The following is a 24411-nucleotide window of genomic DNA, read 5'->3' on the forward strand; positions in this document are numbered from 1 at the left end:
CAAAAAACTATCAGTAGGAAATAAATACAGCTCATTACAAAAAAAGCTATTACAGCAGTTGCAGTAAATAGTTACTTCTCCAGTACATTGTTATCAGGTGTCCAGTTTATCTATTTAAAATGTGAAAAATGCAGCTGCTTTTCACAAGTATCTTAAAGGAGATACAAGGAAAATGTAAGGTACTGCTAACACACACAGTTACTTGAAGTAATTTTCAAGCATTTCAGATTACTAGACAGTAAGTTTACTCACCAGCAGTTTCTTTCCCCCCCGGAAAACTCATTTAATAATAACACTCTCAAACTCTATTCACATCTCATCATCTATTCCCAATCATTAGTAAATAGTTTACTCTTCAAATAGCTTTACAGGGAGCAGTGCAATACTCTCATTTGCAAATGACACAGTCAGTTCTGACCTCTCATACTTAGACACATGGCCTTCACAGCCAATGAGATTTTGCCTATTTATCTCAGTACAAAACTGAGCCTCCAGGTATAAAACTCATTCTTCAGTATAGTCATTGCAGTCTCTCACCAGACCTAATCTTCTTGTCCCACCCACCAGAGATGCATTTATTTATTAGAAACATCAAGAGTGTGAGATGAAACACTCCAGCTCTTCCAGAGGAGCTCCATTAAAAACCATTCTTGTACTGAGCACCATTCATTACATTTACAAGGAAAGAAACCAGATTTGCGTTATTTCACTAAGTACTCATGTGCTTAATTTTTTGTCAAGTAATTAAGGGAGAAGAACTGTGTGCAAATGTTTTCTTCAGCATTTCCTTTTGGGACCAACCATGTCCCTTCTCAGCCTCTAAGTAAATATGACTCTTTACATTAATCACTATTTTACACCATAACAAAAATGCTGGTTTTTTTCAGGCTCTGTTAATCTGATTTTGATTTCAACAATAGTCATTTTATAGTAGTTCAGTTGTCTTTATTCCTTACTTTCTTTCCTGTGAAGTCTAAATCTCCCTGTCTGTTTCACTGCCTTTTCAGCAGTTCATAACTGATGTCATGTGTAAACTACAAGAGCTAGAGATTAATCAGTTAGTAAAGTGCACTTCTGCTCTCATTTCAGAATAACTCACTTTGCAGAAAGCTAATTTCATCCTTACTTCCATTTTTCTCACTTTAGAATTAGGAACCATGTTGTGTTCTAAAACAGTGAGTGATCATTTTTGTAGTGCTAGCCAATAATTTTGGATCTGAACATGATCTATCTACAGCACGACAAACATCATAATTGTATATGTTCCATAATTGTATGGTATTCTCATAGACTATACATATGGGTATGCATATAGATGTATAAAGGCAGAAATACTAAATGCAAGGACATTTATGGTCATAAAAACTAAGGAATATAAATACACTGTTGAATCAAACATAAAAGATTAACACTGCTGAAAGAGATGTGCAGTTTGTCTAACAGGATTATTGCAGGAGAGCACACCAACTCTAGGAAAGGACAAAGTCCAGCTATTAGATACTGTATGAGCTAAAGCAAAAAGACACCAGTTTCTATAATCTGTTATCTTCTTGAAAAAAAAATGCAACACTAGATGAAACACAAGTGAAATGGAGGAGTGGGAAACATCTTTTCAGCCTACAATTTAGGCGTTTCTTTACAGGGTCCTCTTTTCTACCCACTTTTGGCAAATCTTGGAATTCAAAATTCAGGCCTGGATCTTTCCTAAATAAAAAATTTCACATCTATAAAAAGTGTCATGAGTGCAACAAGGGAAGAAGCCATCTGCTTAATTACTGGGTCACATTTCAATTCAAATTCAATTCTTTGGGGCTAAACAAATATGGTCCTTTTTCCACAGCTGCAAAACAAAACACATGTGAGTTTTAAACACTGTCTTTAATTCAATGTTCTACAAGACTAGGAATTCTCCAAACATTTGCATCAGCTGATTTCAAACACTGAGAACAGTATAGAAAATGCATTGCACTATCAAGTGTGCTGGGTTTGGGGTAATTTTCTTCACAGTGGCTACTATGGGGCTGTGTTCTGGATTTGTACTGAACACAGGACTGAGAATATAGAAATGGTTCTGTTATTGATACTTTTTTAATTGCTATTTTGTTATGGTCTTTTCTGCTTTTTGTACTGCTACAGTGACGAGGATGTTGGGGGTGGATGGGAAGTTGGAAGGAGACACAGCCGGGACAGCCAACCCCAACTGATACATAGAATATCCATGATTCATGGAATATTCCATACCATGACATCATGATCAGTATATAAAGAGAGGAAAGAAGGAAGAAGTGGGGGATGTTTGGAGTGATAGAGTTTTTCTTCCTAAGTAACCCTTACCCAGCCCTGCTCTCCGGGAGATGGCTGAACACCTGCCTGCCCATGGGAAGCAGTGAATTAATTCCTTGTTTTGCGTTGCTTGCATGCACAGCTTTTCTTTCCCCATTAAACTGTCTTAATCTCAACCTATGAATTTTCTAGCCTTTACCCTTCTGATTCTCTCCCCCATGATGCTGGTGGGGAGTGAGTGGTTGTGTGATAATACTTGTTTGCTGGCTGAGGTTAAACCACAACATTAAGCAATATAATTACTTGTCAAACTGAACTATTACATGTCCTTAAGCTGTACACTGGAAATATAATGTTTGGCCTTAGAGGCTTCTTTAAATCCTAGCCATTAACCATTGCTATTGGAATTCTTGTACAGCCAATGTCTTGAGCACTGCTGCCCCTCCAGATACACTCTACAGCTCTCCAATAAAATAGCATTTTACTTCCAGAGTTATACAAAATGACAAAAAAAAAAATCTGACTACAGCTGCATTACAGCAGCAACTTCTGAAATGCCTGTGCAAAGGGAGTCATTGCTCCCAAAGCTAGTCTAAGTTTGGTCATTTACATAAAAGCTATTAGCAGTATTATTGCAGCCATAACTCAGCTGATACTGAGGCTCACTGTTTCTGGGCATCATAACAACATGTGGTTAACCTGATAAACAAGACACACAAAGACTGTGAGAAGAGGTAAAAAAGGGGTGGGTACTTGGCTCAGGGAGGTGAAGTATGTTGTTCAAACTCACGGTGTAAATCAGTGACAGAAACAAGAATAATTCTCAGATCTCTGGAGTCTCTCACCACTGGACCACTGAGTATCAAAGACTGAGATCTGACCCCATAGCATACTGCAAGGCAGATAAAAGGAAGCTCTGCTGTTGTGAGTTTGTGATAGACTCCAGCACTGTGGCCATAGAGTAGCATTCTCAAAGCAGAATTATCTTGTTGACATAGGAGTTACAAAGTTCAATAATCTGTGTAAATAATTTTAAGTTTGTACAAAGGCTAGGTGGTTGAAACAACCTAAAAATGCCCATGAGCACAGGGGCTCATTTTGAAAACTATTTACCAAGTAATCACATCAATGAGATGCTGTGCTCTCAAATATAAAATATAGGACCTTCTAAGTCCTTTTTAATCAAAACAACTAAACAGATAAGAAGAGGGAAACTGTGTGGTCTCCCGTCCCACTTCTCATCCTGAATGTTGAGCTACAAGAAGTGTGGGAATAGTAAAGCTACTATACCCAAAGCTCCCCCCATCCCTCCCCTTCTTTCAAGAAGCCAAGCAGCACCACAAGATGCAAAAACTTCTTAACTGAATTAATCAAGAAAGCTCTAATCTAATGGCTACAGCAAGTTGCCAGGCTTCAGCTTCCCATTCCTCGTTGGGACACTGACCTGGGAAGTGATTGCCAGATCCTCCTATAGCCATGGTGTCTACCAAAAAGGCATTCTGATTTTTCATGGTTTCTAGGTAAAGCTGCATCCCAAAGACAATGCAAGGCCTTGATTCCAAGGCTGTATTAAATCAGGAATTTTTATTACCAAATCACTTATACTAACGGTTTCAACATAATGTTTGAGAAATTTTTGTCACACCACCCCTTCACGCAATATCCATGATGTTGCAGTGCAGTTTTGAGCATTTTTTCAGTCTTCTGTCCCAAAAAAAAAAAAAAATCAAATTGGAATTGATATGCCCACCAAAGCAGGTTGTCTTAAAATTCTGCACAAAGCCACAGAGTAGTGACACTACCTAAATGAAGATAAACCAATTTTTTTAAATGGAAACGTCTTCAATGCAAAAATATTTCTCACTCCTTTTAAAGGGCTTCACAACTTTCAGAAGCCATTAAAGAATCTTCACTGTGAGCTTGTATTGCTGCTTTTCATTCTAGTTCCTAAAACCTGCCACTCATTGCAACAACTGCCCCCATTGTTTTCTACCTTTTGTGACATTTATTCCTTCCATGACTGACTGCAAACCCTCCTGCAACTCAGTCTTTTCAAGAGAATCATGCAGAACATGTAAAAGTAACAGTTAAGATGCAACATAATTTCCAGTATTTTTGGTGAACTCACACTTAGCACTCCTTCTCTCCCAAATTAAATCATTTTATTTTGGCTGCTCTGTGACCTTATGGAACATTTTGAACATCAACTGCAATCAATCTTCCCCAAATCCCCATTAAGCTCCAAAGAAAAGCCAGAGAAGTATGAACTGAGGCAAAGCTCTGTTCTCTTTCCAAAGAGTACAAAGTGATTGCAGAGAGGGTATAAAACAGTACTCACTTTCTAAATGAGGATAAAAAAGGCTGAGCAAAGAGAATCAGGTCTCTTAGGAATTTTTTTAAATTCCATCAGCTGCTGTTAATACCTGTTCAAACTGCTCTGGAGATTAAAAAAAATCAACAACCCCAAACAACAAAACAAACAAATAAAAAAGGCAAAAACCCAAACAAAACAAAACAAAAACCCAACAAACAAACAAACAAACAAAGCCAAGAACAAAGACAACAGAGAAAAACAAACCCAACAAAACAAAGGAAACACACCAACTGGCATTTTAAACCCCTCCATAAATAACAAATAGAAAACAGGGTAAAGTTAAGGTTGCCAGACTATAAGAAGTATATATATACACTGCACTGCTTCCAGCCACATCCTCATTATTATTTATATGAGATTCTTTTTACTTTAGTGCACATTACTGATTTTCCAACCCCAGCCTGTCACTAAAGAAAACAGGAAGGAAATTGTGGCAATGACACAAGTTATTACGCTTAATATTCTAATCCACTGCACAAGAAATGGGAGATTCCAGATACAGTGCCAAAACTAAATCTGCCTGAACTATATGCAGCACTTCTAAGAAGATTAAAATATTTCATTACATTTCCTTTAATAGGACCTCATGTTTCTACACAGCCATTTAGACTCTACCTATTTTCTATTTCTGATTAGATCCATTATAATTATTGTACACTGATATATACACACCCTATCTTAAATAAGGATATAGATCATTGCCCCCCCTCATGTATAATTCATGATGTGAAATGATTTATTATCAAAAGAGGTGTTAGAACTGTAACATATATACATTTGAACAGTTGCCAAAAGAGTTATTTGATATGCCATCCTAGGCTGTTTCAGGAAAAACGTGACCTTGTTCCACTCCACACAAAGTGAGAAAGAATTCAGGATTAACAACTGCAGCCATAAAGCTCGTCCACCACAAAATGATTACAACAATTGTGTTTCCTTGTTTTTTGGGGGACTGCTGTGTTCCAGCATCCAAGTTGCTTGACTCAGTGCATGCTTTTAGCTTTATTTTCCAACCATAAAATACAGAAGCCTGCTTATTTCTTTTAGTGAAAGGTAAGTCTCATGGACGCAGATTTGGAAGTGTTTTAGAACTCTAAAACATCACAACAAAACATCACAACAAACATATTATCATACTTGCAATAAAATTATCACAATTTAGCTAAACTTTCATACCATTTGAATGAAGAGTCTCAAAGGCTTTGAATTCACGTTATTTTTTGCCCATACATATCAACTGCTGCTCAAAATCTAACACTCCAGAAAGAGAAACAGCTATTCCTGGGAGAGCAAAATCCACCAGAGGGGAAGATAAGGGGACAACGGAATATGTGTGGCCTACACAGGTAAAATCACAAGAACGGCAACCTGTCAGGAGCAGGTTTGCAAGCTGTGCAGACCTTTGGAAGAGCTGGAAAAGTTTACAGAACCTCAAGTCCCACTGAATGAAAAACAGAAGTCAATTTCCAAATTCAACAGACACTCAGTATGTTCAACCCTAATTTGGTTTAAAGCTATAGTTTTAAAAAATGCCTACAGCTAGGAAAATAAGGAAAGGAAGGGCCTCACTTCAATCTCCTTTCTTCCATGGTCAGTTGATCTACCTTTCTCATTGATTCCAAACACCCTCTACATCACCTGGCTTTACATGGGTACGATGTTTTCCTCTGCAGTTTTGATTCTTTTCATTCTCTACTTCATATCAATAACAAAAGTCAATGGAAATATGTTTTCTGTAACCACCCTCATGCTACTTATTGGGAAAATACTCAAGCATACAATACACATTTTAAAACTACACTTTTTTTTTAATCTTCTAAGAGAACCACTGGAACTAATCTTCTCCCAAGGAAGAGAATAAAGCATTTCTGAGATCACTTCAGGCTCCACAAATATCAAAGAGAATAAACCAAGAAGTGAAACAGATACAGTATTTGTAATTCCATTATTGAGAGGCATAGAGAGGAAAGATTTAAATAATTTATTTTTCTTTTCACACTGGAAAAAATAAGCATGGCAACAAAGCCCGATTTAACTATCCTGGCAAATACCAAGACCATTTAGTAAAGTACAGTTACAGCCATGAAATGATACTCGAGTCACTTCTGTGTCTTTAAAAGCAATTAGCTCTCTAAAATCATTAGTTCTTAGCATGCTAAAGGACCTATTAGTTAGGCCTATAACCGTTACTTGCAAAAATAAGGCTTACAGCACAATTTAGTAATTTGGTTTATGCTTGAAGGAAATTGGCACACATTCATAGTCAATTTATTACAATATAATCCTTACATTCAGAATAAATTGTAAATGAATTGTACATGTAAATGTTTGTATGGACATTTCCCAAATAGCAGGCAAGGAAATCCACGCAGGAATCTAAGGACATTTTGTAAGAAAAATGTTCTTATTGTCCAAACAAAGCACCAACAAATTCCCAGCAAGAGAGAGCGGAAAAAAGTGCTCCCACAGAAGCTGGACAAGAGAGGCGAAAACAGAAAGGGCTGAGAAAAACAGCATGTGGAAGGTGGGCCAGTACTCAGGTATCCTGAGGGATACAGGTCTGTTCAGAAGCAAAGCATCAGATATGCCTAAAGGCAAGGGAATAGTAGAGAGGGAAAGCTCAAGGATGCTGCAAGAGATGGACCATCTGTGTTTATAGTTCATGCTTACCATAAGCACAGAGGTGTTTGCAACCAGCTTCAAAAGTGGTCACTGGAATTTCACCTATTGTCAGAGGAGCCAACACAACAGTAGTGCATATGCCTGTGCACGAGGCAAACCTGCTATGGGGAATTCCTCTAGTAGAAGCCAGACAGAGCGTGCCATGACACAGGCAGAGTGCAATGCAGATCCACCCTGATCCAGCTGTTTCCTTCACAACCCATCCCCACAGTCCCACCACACAAAGAGGGAAGCCGAAAAGTCCACTGTCACCTCAGTAAAAGAAAAGAGACTGAAAAGGACACCCAGTAACAATTCTTACTTTTTACCCTCCAGGGCAACTGCCAAAGCTGTGTGTCTTTGCAGCGTCTCCTTTCCTACCAAATTGTCTCTTCTAAGCAAATATTCCTGGGAGTTACTTGTTCCTGGGGTGTAACAGCTGAACTGTCTGCAGCACTCTCTGTAATGTGACATGCTAACGAGTGCTTCCAAAAATGTAGGGTCCTATGACCAAGCAAAGAACACAAAATTACACTAATATATTACCTCCCTCCTCATTTTTCTGGCAGTTTTTAAATATTGGTAAGCAACCAATTAAGCAGAAAGCAGCTCTGGATCACAAATTTTTTCCTTCCCACTCCCCCTTTGACACCACCTCTGTTTTCTGAACATCAGCAGAAAAGATATAAAAATGTGGATTTTTTCAACCAAGGCCTCTGCAAAGTTTTACTGGTTACTTGTATGCATAGGTATGTTCCTTCATTTACAAATTAAACATATAGATGTACAGCTACCAATCTGAATATACAGATTTGTTTATGTGCAGTTTGGAAGCTAACTAGCCCACAAGGGCTGGCCATCAGGATGTGAACACAAAACCAAAACTTCAACAGAAAGGATTTGAAAGAGGTCTTGGTTTGTTCCAGAAGAGGGGAAAAACAAAGAGAACATAATACAAACCAAACAACGGGGGAAAACGACAAGAAATGAACACTGGAAATTAAGAAAAAGTAAACAAAATTAAATACCAAATTAAAGCAAATTAAATACCAATCGCTTAAAAGAAACAACTGTTCTAAAAGAAAGATAAATGCTAAAAAACTCGTATGTATTTTATTATTAGTTGATCACAAATGATTTTTTATTCTTTACTCTCAGATGTGATTCTTTTTCATGTAAGCAGTCTCCTTTCTGTGTGAGTTCACAGGCAGCCGGTTTATCAGAACTTAACACAGTCATGGAAAGCTGTTCATATATTAAGGTGGCAAGAGGAAATGTTCAAGAAAACACTGGTCAGAAAGTGAAATCTGCTACTAGAAAAACGAGAAAAAAAGAAACAGAAGACCAAAAGAGCTCTTACCAACTTTAATTTAAATAACACACATCAAGGAGGATGCAGACGAGGACTGCAAGAATTCTGGAATTTCAATATTAAATACTGGTAGTAAATTTAAAAAAAAAAAAAAAAAGAAGTCCTTTTTCAAATTTATAAATTATCTAATTGATAATTCTTAATAGAAATTATTTAGGAATATCCTTTGTTTTCTTTCCTAATCAACATCCCTTTCTCTACTAGCATCTTACAAACATGAGAGATACCAGTTTCTAAGTTAACATATAGGAGCCCCCTGTGGTTTTTCAGCTGATAATGTTCCCCTTGATTATTTGTCTAAAAAAATACCACTCTATTTTGAAAGATATCAATCAGTTATATAAAACATATTGCCTTTTTTAAATGATTGCATCACTAATGTTAGCCATAACTCTTACTCTGCATTCCCAAACAAAACACCTCAGTGGAGGGTTAAATGCCAGCAAAAAATGCAAGTAAAAACAACATTATACTCTTTTAACTTTCCTTTTGTATCTAGAGGTTATATTCCCAGCTTCAACTTCAAACATATTCCTATGTGTAAACAGGGTAAAAATAGCACTTACTTGTAACACTAAGTAGCTATGATTACAGATCCCAGTAATAATCAAGGAAAATTAAATACAATGCTTTGCATGTAACACTAAGCCTGAAATAAGGCCCAATCCATATGCAGATGCTTCTATAAATACAAACGCATATTTTCGTTTGCCATATGCACATAAACAGCACACAGAAGAACAAGACCAATGTTAATGCACTCTTGAGTATTGCTATCCATGATTTTTAGTTACAGGACCGAATTCCTCATGCTAGACAGCTGTACTTCCCATTATGAGACACATCTACAAATGAATACCATATGTACACAGGGAAGTAAAAAACATTTGCTGCATGCAATATTAAGTCATATATGAAAACTCCCATTTCAATTAAATTAAAAATATCAAACTATGACAGTATTCCCCGCCTGCAACTTGGGGGGAAGGGGCAGGGCGTGGGTGGACGAAGGAAAGGCAGCCTGAATGGCTCTGACCTCAGTGTAGAGAGCAGAGACATTTGTAGATAGCAAAGGGAACCAGATGTGAGACAAACCAGGGCAGAAGCTGCAGCGTGTCCCACCCAGCTTTCCAGCTGCACTATCTGCCCACTCTGCCCTCGTGCCACTTTACCATGCTGGGCAGGATCCCAATGGCTTTCCAGCTCTGAAGTGCTCTCTAATGCACACTTAAAATTAGGGAACCAGTACATAGCAGAACCGCTGGGGAGGCAATGAAGGGACTGAAAATCTTTGGGCCCGAGCTGGGTGACAAACACATCCTCTGAGGTGAGGCAGGGTGACACGGTAAAGTCCCTTCCTACCAGAGCTATTTACATAAACTCCTTTTTAATATTGTCTGCACTGAAAATGCACAGTCGCAACCTTAAATGTTTACTTGGATACAAGAAATATTTAATTATACAAGTAGCCAATTCTATCTCAGAGGATAAAGAATAATTCCTTCGCCAAAAAAAGGCACCTGGACAAAGTCTTGCATTTATAAAGAGCTATAGAAGTGCTGACAGACTGACACAGAACTGGAATCACACACTTGTCAGCATGAAAAGGGTTTAAAACATACAATGAAAGTCAACACAGCAATAGCAATTGATGTAGAAACTCTGTAACCGGAAATTTACAACACATTTTAACATAAAGATGAAAAGGAGACTTTCAAAGAAGAACAAATGCCCATATACTTGAATTACTCTACTTTCTTAATTCTCAGTTCTCTAAATGCAAAACCAGTGTGTGTACTTTACAGCTTCCACCCTCCTTGTTGAGTGTTTTCACCGGAGGTGCTCAAATCTCCTTCATCTTTGGAAGTCAGGGAGGTGAAATGATGAATTTAAAGATATTTTCATGGACTGGGCCCTCTAAGCAACTGACCTAATTGTCCCTTTTTAGCTGTTTCATGACACCCTACTTGGAAGCAAATCCATTAAAACTGTTTGTACAATGTTGTCTCAGAATAAATATGACTTTTTATTACCAAGTATATACGCTATTGTTTTAAACAGTGACATAATAACTGAAGCTGCCTCTTCCCCAGTAGTGCCCAAGTAGTGCTCTTTGGCTCCAATTTCTTCTCTGTTCACACAAGCTTCACACCAGTGCAACCTCAGATTGCCTCCAAGCACAACACCTCCAGGCCAGCTCACCTTGCATGAGGCCAACACTAACCCCTGAGCAATCTTCTCAGAGCTGCCTAAATCCACACCCCAAAACAACCATGTGCTAGACCCTGGGATCTCCCCATCCTTACTGGCAGAACCCTCCCAAGACAGCACAAGCAGTGAGGCACTGTACGTCCAATCCAATCCATGGAAAGGTATCTCTTTACTAGGAAAGTAAATGGGAAATTGCTACCAGGACTGCCAGACGATCATGTGATAACATTGAGCAGAGCAAGCTAAAAGCACAACTGAACCATTTCGCCAGCCCAATGCAAAAGACAGCTCTCTGACGCCACAGCAGAGAATAATTCTTTTTTCAGAAATAGTGATGGGCCTGCATCCATGAAAATGGCATCAGCATCTCACATCACCTCAGCACTGCATCTCTAGCCATCAACTAGGCTTTCTTCTGCTTTCTTCCACCAGCAGACATTCAAAGTAACACAGTCACCCTTTGAGCAGTTAAGCCATTTCCCATAAAATATTTCTCATTAATCTTGACACAGCTGAAGACTTGGATTCCCAGAACTCTACAAACGATTTGGAATGGCCCTTAGCTCTTCCTTAATCCCATTTAGTTCCCAAGTTCATCAGGTATCCTAATGTATCCTATCGCAAGGTATTCTTTAGTGAACCAGAGTGTTCAGAGTCACATCTGTCCAATAGTTATCCACATGTGAGCCTGCCATAACTGGATATGCCAGACACCTTGCCTGTCTTCCAAACTATCAAGCCAGAGAATCAGAGGTCAGCAGACCTTGGTGTCCCTAGCTGAAGGAACATGCAAGATACCTTCCTCATATCTCCTTACCTTAAACAATTTCCTCAGTGTTATGAGGAGCTCACTTGGACAACAAGCAGGCAAACTCCCACCTGCCTAGCAGCAGCAGCAGCTTACTGACAAACATGCAAAGCAAGTGCTCTGAGAAAGCTAAACCCCTGGCACGAGGGATCCTCCATAACGGAAAAGAGACAAAACAAAACCCTCTTCTGCTCATAAGGTCACAGGCTTCCTCCTTAAGAAACCAATTGGTTATGTATCTCCTTTTAGCAGCCTGGCACAGCTGACTGTCCCAGGACAACTCACTGTAGCTGTACTCTCACATCCTTCTCAGATGGCAACCAGCTAGAAACAGACTTGATGACACATGGGCTCACAGTGCTTGAAAACCATTTTGGTGATGGTGGACTTCCTGAGGTAAAACTGTCAAATTGCTCTTTGACCCTGGTGGACGACTGTCAGTAAGGGATACATTGTACTCTGGGGATCAGGAGGAAGATTTGGGAAACTTACACTCTGACCTCCACAGCTAATGAAGTCATCTACGGAACAGCTTACATATCAATAAGCTTCTTCTCTTGAAGATGACATAGCACTTTGGGAGTTATTTTAAGTAATTTCCTTGTTTAAAGTACTAGCAATGGCTTCTTGTGACAGCAGCAGGTTGGAATGGGACAAAGAATCATCTCTGGCTAGCTCACAACAAGCCCCACAACCAAAGTAAAAGTTAACAATAAAAATCAAAGCTTTAAAATACTAAAATTCCCTCACTGGTTACAGTGCAAAAAGCATTGATCCAACTTGTAAAGACATCTTATGATTTTAGGGTATCTTTCCCTGAACAGTTTGATTTTCCACCTCGAGTTAAAAAAAAAAATCTAACTTCATACTAATATTTTGACTCAGATAAATTTCATCAGTCTTCAGAAGAATCATGTTATATATTACAATACAGGTAAGTGACTAAAAATTCAAAACACCAGACAGAAAATCATTCAGTAATGTTACAAGGAATATACTGGCATAAACATATCATTCAATTAAAAAATGAGTAATGTATCCCCCCCAAAAAATAAAATTATAAATACAATGAACTGGATCTCACTCAACAACTTCTTCAAGATCATACAATCCAAATTGAATGTATGCCTAATCCGAATGTCAGAGATTAAGTGTATACATATATTTAAAATTTGGAGAAATTATAACAACCTAAACTGAGGTCTGTGTTTACCGAGACCTACATAAAATAGTTCTCCAAATGGACAGTGAGCAATGTTAATGTCTTCCTTACACTCCCTAAAACAGGATGGTAGAGCTTTCTTAGACAACCTTTTCAAAAACTCAAGCAAGGCCCAAAAACCAACACACTCTAACACATCACGACTTTTAATATCATGTATCTTCATAATTTGTTTTCTAATTTGAAGTCCAAAGTGCCAAATATCAGCTTTCACAGCATGAAGCTCATCGTTTTCCATAAACTTTCATAAGCAGCTCCTAATTCATAGGAGAAAAAAAAAGATCCTGTTTTCATTTGTTCTTTTATGTACCATCCACAATAAGAAGTTCTAAAAAATACAGTCTCTGTTTTAGCTTTCACCTCAAAGGAGAACAAGTACCACAGTGCAAACACCCTTCTCAGAAAGGAGAAGGCAGGCAGAATTTGGGCCACTGAACACATGCTTGGACATCTTCATTAATACATAATATTATCAACTACTTATATTTGTAAAATGTCTTAGATATTTAATGCCTTAGTCTTTTTTTACTCTTAAAGCAGAAAATACTACTAAAGTTAAAAGTTAATTGTGTTTCCCACAGGAAATCATATGAGCCGTTCTGATTATACTTCTCATTTCCTATACTGTTTCCATGTACTGCCTTGGGCACAAGGAAACCAAAGTAATCTCTCTGGTGCAAAGTTCAGAGCAAAGAAAGGTGTGTTTAAACAAGGCATAAATCAGCAAGCTTTTAAGAGCTTATCAGCGGACGAACAACCATAATTTAGAAACTGCACTTTAATTTACCTCATTAAAGTATAAGGGAATCCAAGCTGGGCTTTTATTTCTTTCGGTGAGGCAGGCTGCATGGTCACACGTGAGGGGAAGGCAGGTTATCAGCAGTTCTGTAAGAGGAGTGCAGGTGTTCCCTGCTGTGCAATGCACCTGGATCCCAAGGATCTCCTCTCACATCACAGCCTGCCTTTTGCAGGTAGAGGCCATGCACAGGACTGAATCACTGAATGGTATGAGTCAGGACTAAATGAGCTGGAGATGAAGCTTATGGTAGCTTTAGAGTGGTTATCAAAGGACAAGCTGTACCTGAACTGACTAAAAACCTGTCAGTACAAAGTTAAGCCATTAAACACCTTTTTAACAAAACTGAACCAATGGAGCTAAATGATATCAGATGAGCCTCTCACAGGATGTGGCCACAGTCACTACTAGAATTCATAAAAATGAGTTAACTTGTCACATGACAGCCCCATAATGATCACATTAACCTGGCACAGATGTAAGCTGCTGCCAGAGGATTCTGTCAAATCGCCCTTCACTGTGTGTTTCCTTCACTCCCCTTGTGCCTACACCATCACTAATGCAGTAACTTGCTGAGCTCAGTTAAGGAACTAATCTCCTGAAAACAACACTTGCAAAAAATATTGCTTTCAGTAGGATTTTTTTTTTTTTTTTTAATCCAGCTCAGGCTACTTCAGTCAGCCTGGAAATGCCAATGCCTGGGCAAGAAAAACATTAGGAAGGTGTGAGAGATGGAAAGAAACTCTACTTTCAGTGGCATTCCTCACTCTTTTCAGCTCACACTTATCCTAGTATGGCCATGACCTGCACTCATTGCCTCTACACATCAAAACTTCTGCTGGCTTGGAGCAAGCCTTAGGAGGCACTCCGAGGGGAAAGAAGTTTCATGAAATATTGTCTCTTTTCAACAGAACAAGAAGATGTTCCTCAAGTCTACTTGAAATACAGGCTTCTCATGAGCAGATAACACAGCCAAGCCACCAGAATGAGTTTACTGTGACATTAAAGCCCACCCCTGGAACAAGTTACAGTGATGATAATGACCATTTGCACAACAATAATACCATTACTAGTGTTCTCTTATCCAGCTGTGGCAAAGGCAAGCAGGATGTGAGGCTCTAGAAGCTACACTACAGAGCTGTTAGATCTCTCATCCTCTTAGCAACTGCTGAGAAAGAAAACATCTCCCACTGGCCCGTGGTAACTATAGCTCTGGTCTCCCACTGTGACCAGCCAGTGAGTCACAGCTCGGTGTGTGACAGCACCAACAGGGCTTCCTCACTGTTCAGTAGCCAAAGCTTCTTGTTACTGCTCCAAGCCTCTTGCTTTGTATCTGGGATCACAGACTCATAACTACAGCTATAACCGCAATTATTATATGAATTCCTGGGCTACTACAAGCCTGTAGGAACTTTCTGCTTTATTTGTGCAGCTAAAATCTAACCTTGCACTTTCTTAAACCAGGGACAAAGCTCCCTGTTTCCTCTGGATGCAGTATACTCCTGGACCTTGCTGCTCTATTTTATTAAAGGCAGAGAATTGCTGATAAAAATGATGCTTCATCAGTGGCCTTGAGTCCCACCATTGTTCTGACAACTACATAAAAATCTGCTAAAAACAATCAACTGATTAAAAATACTGAAAATTGAGCAATGTACTTTACTAAGCACATATCGCTAAACGTTCACCAAACAATTCTCACACACCATTCTAAGTATTTTCCTGGTTTTCAGACAGGGATGAAAAGTCAAAATATCTGACTTCCTGAAGCCAGAGTAAAATCTGCCTAGGTGGTTTAGGGACTGCTGAACTGGAAGAAGGAGTTGGAGGAGTGGGAAATTGAAGATTTGTACTGATGCTAAATCAAGCAAAACAAGTCAACTGTTCTGCTGCATTTTGGCACTGAGTATGCATGATAAAGAATTTATTTATTTGCTGAAGACAACACTATTCTTACTTTGGTGTTTTCTCATTTTTTAAACCATTTTTCAAACCATTTTTCTAATTATGATAAAAACATTCACATTTGCTCTTCCTCAAATACTTCACCTCAAACAGTTTTAAGTCCTCCAAGCATATTGGCGGCCCTGCAGAGAAAACGTTTTAACACATTTCTATTATCATCTTTTGGCCTAAGAAGCCTCCCTAGAAAAAAAGGCTATTGCAGAAAGATGACAGATAAAATATCTGAAATAATCAAGAAATCATTTCTAGGCTAACAGGACTGGGATGCTGTATCAGGAAGGGCAGGGAACAGTCACAGAACAAGCAAGGAATTTTGATCAGCTCACCCTCACAGGAAGGTATGTTACCAGGTAAGTAATTGTTTCTGTGAATGCTTTTATTCTGCTATAATACAAGAGACTCAGAATGAAACAATAACCATAGAATAAGTTTATAACATCAGATTTCTTGGGAATGCAGGAGTGCTCATCCCCTATGCTGCTCAGGATATCATCAAAAATACACCTCAGAAAATTATGTCTAAAATTGTACCTATGAAATAAACTATTTTTTACACATCTAAAAACCAAACTCTGTGCGCTTTTTTCCTATTTATTTTGATATAAATATTTAAATTCCCTGCCTGAACATGATTATTCTGAGATCACAACTCCAAGGCAGAGGCAAGTTCATTGCAAAATCAGCAGCCTCACAGAACAGATTGTTGGCACATTGCAAGTACTCAAAACTTACAAGCAGGGAATTTTTCTTCCCCTGGCTAAGTAGATTTACTGAGGAGTATGGAATGATGGTCAGTGACCCATGGGCAGCAGGAATCTGCAATGCTGGTCACAGCACTAACCTCACTGTATCACTTGCTGTAAATTACAGCCTCCGTTCTGCAGTAGCATTTCAGAAACAAAAAACGAAGGTCTAGTGAAAAAAGCACCAACAATAGAGAAAAGTGCTGGCAGTGCAAATTTTACCCAAACACATACAAGTAACCTTTTAAAACACAGCTTTTAGCTCCAGCTTTGCTGGTAACAGTCATGAAAAAGGAGTAAAATATTTGCGATAATAATAGTTTACAACACTTTTGAGTGCCAATATCAGCAGACTGAAAATGTCATTAGTCTTCCTGAAAAACAAGTTCAAGAATTCTGCTCATCAAAGAAAAAAAACTTAGAGAAGGAATTAAAAACTACTTGTTTGATGCCACACATAGAGTGAATGCTGGAGTTCAGATTTACACAGCTCCTCTGGCACTTTGCTCATCAAAAGTTCAGGTCCATTCCAGTTTTGTGTAAAGTCTACATGCTTCTAACAGCACATCTAGTAATATACTGTATTATGCTCTATTATCATCTAGATTTGTACAGACTCAAGTAAAAAAGTGAAAGCCCATAATTAAAATATTCAAAAGGCCTCTAAGTTTCACATTCTTTATAGCTAGACAAGCATGACATCTCCTTCTCTCCATGTCATTAAAATAAAAAAGAAAGTCTATATACAGGAAGACCTGATTTTCCTATTTTTTGCTATGTAGCTCTACTGATTCAGCAGTTATTCTCATTTTGTATCTATTTAAGGGCCTGACTCAGAGTAGAACTTAATTAATAGACTGTTGGCACCGATAGCAAAGGACATTAAATCAAATCTACACCCATGACATAGAATAATCTAAGTCACCTAGTGAACTGGGCTTGTTGAAATAATGTTGTTTTATCATACTGACAGATGGTAAATGGATGTCTAAGCTCAAGAAACAGAGAGCATGTCTACACAACACTGCAAGAGCTTCAGCAGAAATAGGTCTTAGAAAAGGCCTGCAACTCAAAGGGAGTTCCAGATTCTTAGAGAAACAAGATGGCATGACTGCAGCATATACAATAGGCTAAGGTGGTAATTATCAGCAAGGCAGTGATTTTGCCTGTGTTGGTGACACTCATGAGACTGGCACTGAAGTACTGCATGTAATTCAGGCTGGAGGTTGTAGAAGAAAAGGAGCAGGGCAAGTGTAAAGACAGATGATGAAAATGATGAAGAAAAGTGTCACAAAGAGGATTTTCAGACAGAAGAAACAAAGGCTCAAACAGAATTATTTGTTCCACCTACCAAGATAAAATTGAGCAGCAAGTTGACAATAGGTAACAGGCACCAGGAGGCCTCTTTAATCAAGTGGAGAGATACAGCAAGAACTGAAGACAAGAGGAAGATAAATTCATAGAAGAAACAAGGTGCAAACTGGGGAATGGGGAACCCCATGAAACAGGAACCCAGAATCAAGGAAGTAGGAAATGTTGAGATACCACATCTTGCTGACAGTAGATCAAGTTACTGGGATTAATATACCAGTATCTAAGCAACACATTAAGGCTCTGCTGTATACTACATATTTATCCATGCATGAAGTACAAAAGACACAAAAGCTTTTCTAAATAAAGCAACTTAGTGGCTTGTTGCCTGTCAGCTCTATCTGAAGATGTTGGGAAGCATCAGACAATGAACACTGCTAAAATAAGCAGACAAACCCAAGACAGAAAAGATTTTTCTAATACATTCAGATAGAGACTGTGCTCATGCAAAACCTGCAGCAGATAAAAAGACTGCTACGATTTCATAAAGTCAGCTGTAGTGGGATAGATCTTTGTTTTGCAGATGCATCTTTCTGTTTTTGTAGAGGCAAAGCAACACATGGAAGGTACCATGTCGAGCCATCCATACTGGCATCATGAAAGGTTACAGGGGTTAGGAACAACAACTGCTGGGATGATGCAGGGGACCTGAAATCCGTGCTGCCCTAGCAGATTGCAAATGAAATTGCAAAATGCTCCACCAACTTAAGGGAGTTGTGATTAATCAGCTTCTGAGTTCACTGCTTGTACACTGAGCATTATATGTACCCCTCACAGTGCTTTAGTCCTTCATACTGGATTTGTCTGGTTTTTAATTCCAAGAGTGAGTCACTCACAGAAAAAGAAGGGGAAATGAACAAGAATTTTTCTTTCTGAAATAATGGAGATGGAAAATGCCCTTGAAAAAAGGGTATGATTTCATGCTTACTACTAGATTTCTTCTTGGCTTAAGATGCAAACTATCAAGACTTCAGAGATTAAACTGAGCAAACATTTGAACAATGAATGAGGCAGATTATTCTGGTAAGGAAAGAATAAACTCCACTTATCTGTGTGATTTGTAATGTCTATTATGGTCAGTGTTGGAAAAAATCATATATTGTTCGCGAGTCATAGCAGAAGTCTTTGTCATTTTTCCAGGCTCAAAGGACATCTATCACCTGGTTTCTTATTCAGGGAGATCAAAAAGTGAGTCAGTGATTTAGATCACAGCTGTCTGTAGAAAACACAAAGTATTTTATGTCCCTCACTTGCCAGACATCCCCAAAGTAAATACAGATGCTACCACTACTAAGTCTGTAAAGCCCATATTTACAAAGTCATATAAAAATAAATATTTTTGTCTATTCAGACTTACACAGTTACCCACAAATAAATGTTTCTGTTTATGCAGACTTAGACAGTAACCAACATAAAGGGGCATTTTTTTTACAACAAAACCCAACTGAGACCCCCTGGTTTCACTGCCACGCAGATCCAAGCTTCAGCTGGCTTCGCCCAGAGAGAGGCAGATTCAGTAATGAAGTGGGACAGTGAAGTTCAGGGGCTGCAGGTCCTGCCTAGCAGGTGTCACTCAAAAGAGGAGACCTAGGGCAGCAGCAATCTTCTCTCTTATGGTCAGTGAGGGTTACAAAACTCTTTCTTGAACTGGTCTGGGGTTTACTTCTATCTCAGGGAAACTCAACTTACTGTTCTCATTTTGCAACTGAGTACCAGTAAACCAAATGCAAGATTTAAGTATGGCAAAGATGGGAGAGTGCATATAATTGCAGAGCCTCTCAGGAGGAGCAGCCATGTCCTAGGCTCTATGGCACAGTGGAGTTTTTCTTAACAAGTCATCAGGAAAACAAAGATTCACAGGCCCTTTGGAAGCATACGAAGTTAAACAGGCACAGGCTTGCAAAGCTTCAAAACTCAAACTGGTCTTCCAGTGTAAGCTAATACAGTGCACTGAAGTGGAAGCAAAAGTGTACATGCTGGCTGCTGGTGAGCAAGCACAGTGACTCACTGGAAACAGAGATACAGGGCAGCTGTCACATGACAATCTAGTGCAGCACCAGAGAAAACACAGAACAGCAGTATCCCAGATAGGTCAGAGGTATGGAGAGAAAATCATGTCAACTTCCAGCGGTCAACACATTTAAAATCATTTATCTATTACTCAGTTTGCATTTTAGGCTTGGCTCTTGAAAATGCTGTGTAGCAGAAGTTTATTTGCCTCATGCACATTCACCTGTATTTTTGCTATAACCCATTCCCTATGCATTCAATACTCCAGGCTTGGTTTTACAACCACGCTCAAAAAAAATTTTTACATATGTATATATTTGCATACACACGCAACACATTTGCTTATTCTTCAGGACAGAAATAGTCATGTAGAAGACTCTCTGGATGGCATTTCATTGCCTGTGGGTAAGCCCATGAGAAGACTGCTGTTATCTGAAACACCTACATGTGGCTGGCAAATATGACACAGGACCTGGGGTCCTTTCTGCCAGAGTAGATGGGGTAGAACTCCCCAGGAACCTAAATGGTATTGGAAATCCCTGCATAAGAGTTTGGATTTCATACGTATGAGGGTGACATACCTACAGGCAGTCATTGAAACAGAGTATTGGACTGAAACCTACCTGATTTACTCTTATTTTCCACAGGCCGCATAACAACAAATGGTACCATGGGAAGACCAAGAAGGAATTATTTAAAAGTTTGTGCATGGATATTATAAAGAAAAAGAGATTACTCCAAAATGCAAGTAGCATGGCAACCAATAAGGCATTAGTGTATCTAACAGGTTAAAACTGGGAAGTGAGAAAACTTAGGCAATATGGACAAGAGAGCAATTAAAACTGAATTTGATACTGGGCATTCTGCCTTTTTGATTTCTCTGAGAAAGTTCTTAAGATAAATACTTAGGTATACCACAGAAGCCACCCACAATCAATATCTACACGATATGAAGATAATCTTTTAACTGTTACTTTAAAACAAAATGCAAAATAAACTTCCCTACGGCAAAGACAACAGCTCTGATGCCATCTTATGTATCACCACTGTTAAGGCAATATCCCTAAACTGACAAACTTGGAAGTAGGCACATTGAGACTGTTCCAGATTTTAGCCTACCGAACCAATGGCAGGCTAAGCCTTTCCAAAAAGTAAGTATTTCACAGGCTTATTGAGCCTTTAAAGCACAAAAAAACCCAGAAGAGACAAGTAGCTCAACAATCCATTAGATCAGCAAAATTTTTAAGTCTTATGAAGAAGACTGTTCATATGCCTGAAAGAAAAAAAAGTGGATAGGAAGTACAGCCTTTTCCTAGGATGTCACTTTGTTTGAAGCACAACCAATGTAGCACTTTTTCCAGGATGTACCAGGCCCATGTTTCCCTAACCCTCCAAAGACAAAGCAATTCCTAACATGAACTGTTTTGAATGCCTATGAAAATAATAATTCAGCATAGTTTCTCTATTAATCTTTCTGAAAGGGCTGCTTTATTACAGCTGGCACTATATTACATTGGCTTCCTAATGTTCTGACCCCTCTTAAAAACTGCAGAGTTTTTGAATTAGCAGAGAGATGTTAACCTAGATATTGAAAGTTGCGCTCATTTTGTTATTTTTTAAAAAGGCGAAGTAAGCTCAATTTGACATTAGCAATAAAGTACAGAATCTCGACTGCAGAACTGGTGCACTTACACACTGTGAAGAGCAAAATGGAAGAACTTATTTCCATAACGTATTTCAGAATTATATGGCTTGGACATTATTATTATTATGCATCTCTGCATATCTTAGGAATGTTGATGAAGAAGGAAAGGAGTTGGAATAATGAGGGAGTGAGAAATCCCACAGAAATGTTACAGTGTTTTAGGAATGTTTTGTTTGTTTTCAGAAAGACCAAAAAGTTACAAGTGGTCATTCTCCTCCCTCTCTGCTTTCAAGAAAATACTTGCAATTTCTCTCACTTCAGAAGTGGGAAGACACTGGGGATGCAAGGCAGGAGGGAGCAGATGAATCAGGACCACAGAGTTGAGATCCTGGTTAATGAAAACAAGAGATACAGGCCTAAGGTCCAAATTTTGAGTGGCAGGTAGCACAGCAGAAAGGTGGAGAGGTATCCTTTAAGATTTTAGTTTAATGAACTAAGTGGCAAATGTGCATGGCCTGGAAAACTGTAATACTGCTGTCATGGAACTCAGGCAAACTGTGGGAATCCTCTGTTCTGCACAGCTTAAGCATGCACATTTATTTGCTATAATTACAGAAATGAAACCACTTTTCACATTTATTTCCCCATCTCTAAGTACCAAAACAGAAAAACTGGTGAAGGATCACTATCACTTGCATGGCAACATCTCAGGTTACCCAGGAGGCTGTCCCCAGAAGCAGCTGCAGAGGAGTGGGAATCTCATGAGAATGCTGCTCCTATTAGTGTGGCATGAGCTCAGGAGACAAGTTTCTAAGACACAAAGAGGCCCCCAGGACTGTACTTACGCACTGAGGGCCTCTGGGGGCTAAGAGTCTGGCAGCTTAGAACCACATACCCCGGCAGCTACGCGCCAAAAGGGGGAACCAATCTAAACAGTCTATAGACACACAGATCTTTACTGAGAAATACATCCCAAGGAGCAAGGAAGGTGTTTTTTTATCTTATTCCTCCCCCATGGGGAGTTTGAGGAGAGTTATGAGAGGTAAAAAACACCATAAACAATAACTGAGAAGTTTGTGGAATTTATGATTTCTTACAAAAAAGTACGTATTTTACATTCAGTAGGAAATAACCAGGTTTGCAGTGTCCTTACAGATGTAGCTAAGGCGACATCAGCATTAAAGTGGTGTTGATAAATAGCATTAGTTATGCAGAAGGAAGCCGCTCATTGAAAAGAGAGGCATAGCTTTGTGGTTCTAAGATGGGGCAGGCAGTATTTCTCAGTTCAGTCCTTGCTTCTGTTATGGACTCTTGGCGTGACAGATCATGGTGCATCAGTTATCTTTTGTCCAGGGTGACCTGCTGTACTTTCTTCTATCTTCTTTTAACCAGATCATAATCTGTTTGATCACACACACTCTTCCTATGGACGTATGGAAACATTGTGCCAGTTTCAATACCTTCCCAGTTTCAGCTGGCTTCTCAAAGTTATTAAAACTCTCATCTTTATCAATGGGACCTTTGTTGACAGTTTTCAGCAAGGAAAAGGCAAGACTGAATGGGTCACAAAACCAAAATTGTCCTTTTCACACAGTAGTATCTCTGGTTATTATATGGAAAAGCCAGCAGTGCCTTCTGCCTCTATCAAACACATGCTGTGAGGCACTAGGAGGTCCTCAGCCTTCAAGTACGTGAAACTGGCTTCTTGGTCATTATCAGTTTCAATAGCAAACACTTTAAAAAGTTTATCTCGTCCTCAACCTGTACCCTTCTCCCGTTTATCACATTAAAAACAATTAATAACAACGCAAAACAGTAAAGTGCAAAGAAGTTATAGGAAAATCTATGCGCTGTATCCCACCCACAGCCTGATCCCAAAGACTCGGGGGTCCAGCCCCCCCGAGGGCCCGGGGCAGCGTTCACCGCTCCAAGTGCCTCCACGCTCCGAGCCTAAAACGGCACCAACCGGGAACAGTTTGGGTTTAGTACCGACAACGCACTCGGTGGCCACGGGGCTCTTCTCATCTACCAGCACCTTAACAACAGCCGGCGGCTGCTGTTTGCACTCGGCTCCCGGCAGACCTGCAAAATGCCTGGGGTTTCTAGGACGGGCAGAGCTTATTACAGAAAGGAGTGGAAAAGAAGAGGGGGTGGGGGGGGAGAAAAAAAGAAAAAAAATAAATGTTTGGGAGGCTGCGGGACACGGCGCAGAAACGGGCAAATCCTTTAGCCCCCGGTCCCGGAGCAAACACCTTCTCCCGCGCAGCAGCTTTCGGCTGAGCCGGCTCCGCTCTTCCTCCGCGGCGGGCGCGCAGCTGGAGCCGCCCCCGCACCTGCCACCGCCGCGCCGGGCTCCCCGCAACCCCACTCACCCGCCGGGGGCATCGCCTCCGCCGCCGCTGGGGTGGTAGGCGGTGAGGACCACGCCGCGGGAGCTGGACCGCCAGCTCATGGCGTGCGCCGTCGCATCCCTCCTGGAGATCCCGAGGCGGAGCGGGGCCCGGCGCGGCCCAGCCTCCCGCCGACGGCGCAGGGCCGGGTGACGGCAGCGCTTCCTGCGGCCCGGCGGGGCCGTGCCCCTCCTCCTGGCTCGGGCACCCGGGCGCCCCAAGGGCCAGGGCAGCCCGGGCGGCGGCGGCACTGAGCGGCTGCCGGGAGCGGTGCCCGGAGCGCCCCGGCCGCTCTGGAGCTCCGTGCGCTTCCACACACCGCGGGTTGCGAGAAACCGGCGTTCTCCGGGCAGGGTCCAGTCTGCTTGAAGGCATCGCCAAGTCCGACAAGTAAAGAAAAGTCGCGGCCCTTTCAGCCCCGGCTCAGCCGGCCGGGCCGTAGGTACTGAGTGCCACGGGCGAGCTGCTGCTCGCCGGGGCTGCCTTGCGGCAAAGGCAGCACGGCGATGAGAAAAGCAAGGAATGTGCTCAGGGTGTGCTTTGTACGTTATCCATTTCAC

The 24411-nt window shown here is 40.2% G+C and overlaps 1 protein-coding gene across 3 annotated transcripts in view; it reads right to left on the minus strand.

Moving 5' to 3' along the window:
* The window catches only part of ARHGAP18 (Rho GTPase activating protein 18), a 92827-nt gene that overhangs the window by 41710 nt on the left and 26706 nt on the right, over positions 1–24411 (minus strand). For 2 of the 3 annotated variants that reach the window (XM_027880562.1, XM_027880565.1), the window contains exon 1: positions 23834–23960. The exons of the other annotated variant lie outside the window; for it this stretch is intronic. In XM_027880562.1, coding sequence (XP_027736363.1) covers positions 23834–23913 — 80 coding nt within the window. In that variant the 5' untranslated portion in view covers positions 23914–23960. Of the gene's footprint in view, positions 1–23833; positions 23961–24411 lie in introns of those variants that run through there. 3 annotated transcript variants of the gene reach the window in all.

The sequence above is a fragment of the Empidonax traillii genome, unplaced genomic scaffold (assembly GCF_003031625.1).
Source record: "Empidonax traillii isolate 1590-97213 ecotype Southwest subspecies unplaced genomic scaffold, ASM303162v1 scaffold72:size2462915, whole genome shotgun sequence".
Lineage (NCBI taxonomy): Eukaryota > Metazoa > Chordata > Aves > Passeriformes > Tyrannidae > Empidonax > Empidonax traillii.